The sequence below is a fragment of the Lactuca virosa genome, chromosome 5 (assembly GCF_052849685.1).
Source record: "Lactuca virosa cultivar CGN04683 chromosome 5, Lactuca_virosa_CGN04683_v6, whole genome shotgun sequence".
NCBI classification, from domain to species: Eukaryota; Viridiplantae; Streptophyta; class Magnoliopsida; order Asterales; family Asteraceae; genus Lactuca; species Lactuca virosa.
In genome coordinates, this window is record NC_136430.1 from 462,285,650 (window position 1) to 462,293,320 (window position 7,671).

The 7,671-nt window shown below is 38.6% G+C and overlaps 1 protein-coding gene across 2 annotated transcripts; it reads right to left on the bottom strand.

Moving 5' to 3' along the window:
- Window positions 1–3,187: 3,187 nt before the first annotated feature.
- On the bottom strand, window positions 3,188–7,360 carry PMS1 (DNA mismatch repair protein). Of its 2 annotated transcripts, none has more exons than XM_079050658.1 (12): window positions 6,916–7,360; window positions 6,516–6,839; window positions 5,194–6,348; window positions 5,017–5,112; window positions 4,700–4,932; window positions 4,499–4,625; window positions 4,351–4,419; window positions 4,148–4,221; window positions 3,981–4,046; window positions 3,801–3,877; window positions 3,522–3,703; window positions 3,188–3,435 (listed from the first exon to the last, which is right to left on the bottom strand). In XM_079050658.1, the coding sequence occupies exons 1-12, from the start codon at window positions 7,159–7,161 to the stop codon at window positions 3,322–3,324; spliced, it is 2,763 nt and encodes a 920-aa protein (XP_078906784.1). In that variant the 5' UTR covers window positions 7,162–7,360; the 3' UTR covers window positions 3,188–3,321. The 2 variants fall into 2 exon arrangements, with proteins under 2 accessions (XP_078906784.1, XP_078906783.1); XM_079050657.1 differs by having other exon boundaries at window positions 3,774–3,877; window positions 6,916–7,358.
- Between the last annotated feature and the right edge of the window lie 311 nt (window positions 7,361–7,671).

The window sequence follows — 7,671 nt, forward strand, 5'->3', positions numbered from 1 at the left end:
TAGTATGTGTTAATGTGTGTGTATATGGTTACGTAGTTCTTGCTATTTGGGCGTGACTTCAATAACTATACTTGGACTTCACCCTCTACGTAATCGATGATATGTTTATCCCTTAAAAAAGGGGGCATCTTTGTAACCACTTTCTCGAGGAAAACGGGGCTGAAAACAATTAACTTCGCCACCCCGATTGGCGGATTACATGTCACTTTACATGATGATTAGTCTCCTATTAATCACAACCATTATACAATAAGTACATAAACAAGCTTAAAACTAGCAATTTCCATCACAAACTCAAAACCAGAGGGGCGTTTCATGGGCGATATGATTTTAAAATGAATAAAGTATTTCAAAGTAAATAAAATCTGAAGTAACTAAATTTTTTTATATATTTGGTTGCAATGAAATGGGATGGAAATCAATTCCATTTCTTTTGTTTTGTTTGATTTGTAAAGTTGTCAAACCTTCGTTGATTTTTGTGTTTGTTATTTTCTTGTCATATAAAAGATTATCTGAAATTTTACAAAATTACAATTGTTGTTATCTTGTCATATAAGTTCTCTTATTTATGGAGCTTTTTTTTTTCTCTCTTCTAGAATTAAATAAACATATAACTTACATAAATAATCAAACATAATTAAATCAAGAGATTTCCGAAGGCTAAGTTTGTTTTTTTTTTAATAAAATGTAATTCCTTCAAACTCATGAAAGATTAGTGTGACACAATAAAAACAAAGACATGCCATGATTGAAGAGGTTTTTTTTTTTTATGTAGGGCTTCATATAACTAGCATGATTAGTGTGACACAATAAAACAAAAACAAAGACATGACATGATTGAAGTGGTTTTTTATGCAGGGCTTCATATAACTAGGATTGGACTGTATATATAATAAATGCGTTAGGTAAACCCAAGATGGGACGACAAAATCATAAAAATAAAACAAACCAGCCAGCATAAATTAATAAAGACAAAACTTCAAAAATGGTCCTTATGGTTTTCAAAAATATCAAGTTTAATCCCTAAGTTCAAAAAACCTCACAGATGGTCCTTCTGGTTTCAAAACTTTTAACATTTGGTCCTTCTGAGTCCAATTCACTAAGTTAGCATTTCACCGTTAAGTAATGGACATTTTGTCATTTGACTATGACCATTTATGAGGTTTTCTATTACTTTTTAAAAAAATAATAATAATAAATGAATAATATGCAAAGGTCCCACCCCTCTCTCTCTTAATATGCAAAGGTCCCACCCCCCTCTCTCTCTCTCTCTCTCTCTCACACACACACGATCTATAAGACCTCCCTTACACTCCTCCCATTTTATCCACCTTTAACAACCATTACTCCACAATAGCGCCACCACTGCCACCACCTTCTTCCCCACTGGAAACCAACATCCCTACCCTACTGCTGCTGCCGGAGCTCTTTCTTCCACCATCTACAACCCTCTTCTTGCACTACCGAGAAATACCACCATCAAGGGTGGTGTTGGTGTTTTGTAACTACCGAGAACCACCGTGGTTCTCCATCTTTTGCCATTGACCGGAGAAGGCTTCCATTCACCGCCCAAGACCACCTCCCCTCGTCACTCTCCCCCATTTCTCACTTCACTGGTGAGGATGACCACCAAAATCGATGACGGCAATCCCTCCGCCTCCTCCTGTCATAACCCACCACCATTAAATGTCGTCTTTTTTGCAGTGTGCAGTCAGCCAGTAGATGACGCCAGAAAGGGATTTGTCAAAGCACGGATAGGAGCTCTACCACGATATGATCTCTCTCATTGAGAAAGCGCTATCAAAGCCGCTGTCCCAATAGCTTCGTTCAGGAGCGAACAACCACTAAATTGCTTGTTAAATGGAGGAGCAGAAGGGGCAAAGTCAACGACTGAGGCCAGAAGGTATGTGAAAGTAGAAGCCAGGGACAGAGAGAGCGGAGGAGAGGACTGATTGAATGAATGTCATTTCACGCTGATAGGAATGGGGGTTTTCTTTGAGTTCAAGATATTCGGCATAAGCCGTCTTTGCTTTTTCTCTTATCGATGTGATCCTTGTCTTTAGCTTGGGACTTAGCTTGGCACCAGGGCGGCTTGCTTACCTACCTGATGACTTTCTTAGCCGCCTAACCGCTTCCTGTATCTCTTCCTTTCCTGCATCCTCTTACTTCACCGAATAGTAACCACCAGAAGATGGAGTCTTTAACTACCTCTATGAACTGCCTACTCCTACAGCTTGCCTTTTTAAAGCAACTGCTTGGCCGGCTTCTCGTCTTCCATCTTATCCTTCCTCATTCCCTTCTCCTGCTTCCCCATGGACCCTTGTCGAACACCAGCCAATAGAAACGAAGCAGCTAGGTCACCATTGCCATCGCAACCCACCACCATCTTCAACCGCTACCACATCACCGTTTTCTACCACCATCGTTGTATTTGTTGTTGTTGGTAAGCCATCGCCACCCTTGTTAATCTAATTCTGATGTCCAGGTTACCTCCGATCGTAACCACGAGACCCTGCAATTGGGTCTCGTTCCATATTTAGGACCTGCAACACATGATGAAAATGAAGGGATGACACTGTTCAAAGTTTGTTTCCATTTAATTAAATTAAACCTTTAAGTTTGCTAATGTTACGAATTAAGCGGCTCTCCTGAAATAGATCACCATTTAAAATACGAGAGAGAGAGAGAGAGACCTTTGCATATTATTCATTTATTATTATTATTTTTTTAAAAAGTAATAGAAAACCTCATAAATGGTCCCTGGGTAGTGAAATGACAAAAATGCCCCTTACTTAACGGTGAAATGCTAACGGAATGAGCCGGAAGGACCAAATGTTAAAAGTTTTGAAACCACAGGGACCATCTGTGAGGTTTTTTGAACTTAGGGATTAAACTTGATATTTTCAAAAACCACAGGGACCATTTCTGAAGTTTTGTTATTAATAAATAATAAAAGACTTTAACACATTATTTATCTAATATGCTTTGATGATTTCCTAATTCATCTTTCATGTGGATAAAAGAAAAGAAACCATTAAAACATATGATTCCAACAATAACAAAATTAGTATTCCTCCAAAAAAATATACTGCACATCCAGTGAAGCGCTGCATCAAGTGATTCAACGACTGCAGAAAGAAATCCAATTCGGGCCAAAGAGATTGATTGTGTTAGTAACTCCCAGCACTTAAAACCTTGTATTATTATTTACACTCCATAGTCCATAGTAGTAGTACATACCAACACTCACACTCAACAATTACTATAATTTAACTATCCAAATGAAAAATTGATTTAAATTTTTATAAAAAGAGAATTGGGTTACAAGGCTGAATTGCATTTACGCAGAGTTGTTAAGTCTAGCAAGTGACGCATAGTGGGTCTACCATGTGGACAATTCCATGGAGATTTTAGATCCATCAAACGCTCAACTATCTAGATACACAGTAGAAACAAAATTTAGAGATTTAAAAAGAAGCAGCGATAGCCAAAACAAAAAAGGAAAGTAGGTGTAGGTGTACCTTTTTCATCTCGTTTCTTCCAAGTGGATCTCCAATCATAACAGAAGATCTACAGGCACGTGATGCTAGCATTGCACGCACTCTTGGGGGGCAAACGGAGTCACAGGTGTCCATCTTATATGTGCCCATCATTGAGCATTCTCCTTGACTATCCACGAGGATAGATATCAGTTCCTTAACATCTGGAAAATAATCAATTAGTATATCATATAAATAATGATTAGTTGAAGAAGAGATGAATCAGAAAGTAACCTGCAACACCAAAAGTTATGTTCTTACTGAAGGGGACGGCTTTCATTTTATAACGCTGCCCAGGAGGAGCATCCAAATCCTCCTCCAACAAAAACCCATTTTTCCTATACAACAACAACAACACAAACTCAGGCTCTACGTTTATCAATCAATGGATTCCTCCTCATAGCTGAGATGAGAATTAACTGTTTAGACACCAGACTTTACCTGATGGTATCCATGTGCATTGAAACCATCACTTCTTCTTCAGGACTCAACTCCACTGCCACCGGCCTTTTAACATCATCCAATTCCAAGTTCCAACCAGAAACAAACACATGTCATGTCAAACAATATATCTACAAACAAATCATCATAATTCATAAACTCCTCACCTCAGCAACGGTTGTTGGTTCAAGATGGTGAACCGTGACAAACGCTCATAATTGTATTTCTCATCTGCAGCATGCTGATTCATTCATAAATCAAAAACACCATCACATCAGATTCTCAACCACAGTCCACCACATCATAATTTATAGTATACCCATGAAAATGGAACAACAGTTTTCAAATAAGACTATGAGGTAGTAAAGACCTGATCCACAATAAACAGCTCTTCATCCAACTTCCCAATGATAAATCCAAGATTGAACTGCCCAATCACCTACACAAACAAACACAAATACCATGATGCATGGATACACAACTCAATAAACACAATCTCAATAGCACTTGAGAACAACCTTCATACGCCCAAAATCTTGTTTTTTGAACAGCTTTTCAAATTCATTTGTTGCTGCAGATAAAGCCTGTGCCTTGGCCTCCTCTTTTACCACTTGAGAAAGCTTTAATGTTGCTGCAGCATAGCATCTACAAGCAAACAACAACAAACACAGACTCATAAACTACAACTTTGTGCCTCCGCAAAATAATTAATTTTTTACCCTTTAGCCTTATTCAGTTTTCCAGGTGTATTTTTGCTAGCCTGCAATGCCGAAAGTTTTTGATGCCTCCTCTTCTTTAACTCCTCAAAACTAAACTGCATGGTGTAACACATTTTTGAAGGAGAAGAAGCCACTGCCTCATCTGAACAAATATCTATTACTTCCAGTCCATGTCCATCATCTGAACCTGAAGCTGGCTGAGAAGAACGTAATGGACTAGAAATATCTATTACCTGGATAGTGGATAGGAAGCAAGATATTACTTTTAAAAAATTAAAAGTCAACCCACAGTAACAAAGATATCAAATTGACACTACCTCTTCAACTTGTCCCGAGTTTTTCATGACTTTAATAGGAGAGACATCTAATTCATCATGCTGCTCATCCATCATCGGAGTATGATTATCAGAAAGCTTCGCAAATGTACAACACAAACAGAGAGTATTATAAGATTAAAAGTCAACCCAAAGATAGGAACTTGAAATGGACAATACCTCTTCAACTTGTCCAGAGTTTTTCATGGCTTTAATAGGAGAGACATCTAATTCATCATGCTGCTCATCCATCATCAGAGTACGATTATCAGAAGGCTTTGTAAATGTACAACACAAATGAAGGTTTTGATTAACTGATTGATGAAGGTTAGGCCCATTTCTAAGAACAGGGACCTCAGATAAAGTATTCCTGCTGATGCTTTCATGCTTTCTTTTGTTTACAGATACAAATGTTGTAAGCAGCGACTGAACAGCACCTGCAGAATGAGGTGAATCTGTTCCTTTCTGCATTGTTGAGTTGTATGATGTTGCCTGCGAATTATTTCTAGTGTTGTTACTTATAGCTGTATGCTTCCTACTATAGCTATAGCTCCCAGAAAAGGTGTCAGCTTTCTTCATACCGTGAAATTTAAGTGTAAAGTCTGTCTTTGATAAACTATAATCTTCCACATTTATCGGTTTAACAGCAGGTGAGGATCTCAATGGCTCTTCAAATTCATTCATATCAGTGTCAACTTCTACATGTTGCTTCTCGCTGTATGCTTCTTGTTTGCTATCAGGCGATGCCTGCTTTAATGAAAACTGTGAAAAGGACTTATCATGAGGAGAACACAGCTTTGAGTTGTTTCCTCCCTGAGTGAGCTCCTCGGGTCCCTGTACCAAAAAGCTTGCAAGCTGTGGGGAATAGATCTTCAACAAAGCTTCTTTTAAGGACTTCAAAAGAGAGCCTTCATCAGAGAAAAAAACTTTTCTTTTGTCTGGGGTCACATTGACATCGTACACCTTGGTTGGAACAATAAAATTCATGATTGCGATTGGATATTGCTTTGAGTTTGCAGATCTATACAATTCGTTCAGAAGCTTGGTGACTTTTGGCATGTCAACAGGTCGACCATTTATAAAAAAATACTGTCTGTCACCTATATTTCGTCCACTGCCATTGCCCGACTTAGAAAGAAACCCATCCACCTTGCAGGAATCTGATATAACTAGGCTCATAGGTTCTAAGCAGTTGAAAGTGCTCATGCCAAACACTGTAATGATGTTATCTTTGAGTGAACCGCTTCCCTGTGTTTTAAGTACTACAGAGGTTTTGTTTGCTCCGGTCATATTTGTACAAACCATCCGAACACCTTTTGCAGTAAGAGCATATGCCTGGATTGATAACAACAACTATTATGAAATGTAACATGTATACAATCTATGAGCAAGTTAAAAAAAAAAATTAAAAAAAATGTTCCAAATGGAGCTACATGGTGTTTAAAGCAAAAACATCAATAAAGCTGCAAAGAAGGACTTAACAAGAATAGCTTATAGCTCACATTCAATAGTGAAATCAACTTTCCATACTCCTTCCGAATGTTGCGGTGAAACTCTTTGCTTCGCACTGGCAGGTTGGAGAACAGCTTTTTCACAGTAACAGTGGTACCAACTTGGCGTGCCGTCTTTTTCTCATCAGTAAGCAAACCAGAACGGCCAAATGTCAAATGCGTCGCAACTTGCTCGCTTTTCGTTCTTGTTTCGACTGTTAAATCTCCCAAGTAACACAGTGCACTGAGAGCTTCCCCTCTAAACCCGAAAGTCGTCACCGATTGAAGATCAGAAAAATCCGCTAATTTCGACGTATGATGCTTAAGCGCTAGAACCTACCACAAATATTGAAAGCTCAAACCACATCGACAAACTTCACGCTCGAAATAATCAATAAGGCTAATAACGTACCTTGAAATTGTCTGGCGAAATGCCACAGCCATTATCAATGACCTGAAACGATTCTTCGCCGTATTCCTTTAGGGCAATCTCAATGCTAGTGGAGCCGGCGTCCAAGCTGTTCTCGACCAATTCCTTAACGGCGGAGGGGAGGTCCAAAATCACTTGGCCTGCGCAGATTTTGTGGATGGCACTCTTGTTTATAGGTTTAATCGATGGAGATGCCATGGCCGATGAAGCTGCTCCATCGCCTTCCATTGAAACAACTGTACGGTCAATTGTAGATAATCACATCTTAAACCGACTATGCCCTAATCAAACGATCATTTTACACGGACTACAGTCGAACTCGAAAGAGTTCAGTAATAGAAAGAAATTTTGATGGATGTGAGTGATCGATTTGAGGAACCCTAGTTATTGTAATGTTTTGCCGCCAAACGGAAAGATGATGTATTTTGGGAAAAACAAAGGTTTTTTGAAAAATCGATATATCATAAAAAGCGTTTTGAATAATATGTATAAAAATACACTAGCCGTTTACCCGCGCTAAGCGCCGGGCGGCAAAAAGTTTCTTTCGGAAGATACTTTTAATGTGATGATTAGTTTCCTGTAGACGTGAGCTATTCATTGCGGCCATTTGGTAGACTATTTTGTGTCGAATAATTCATTTCAACATATAGTTTCTTGCTAGGTGCATAGTCATACAATACAACAAAAGTTGAGTACACCAGATAAACAGGAATAGTTTCGCTTCCCTTTGATGATTTT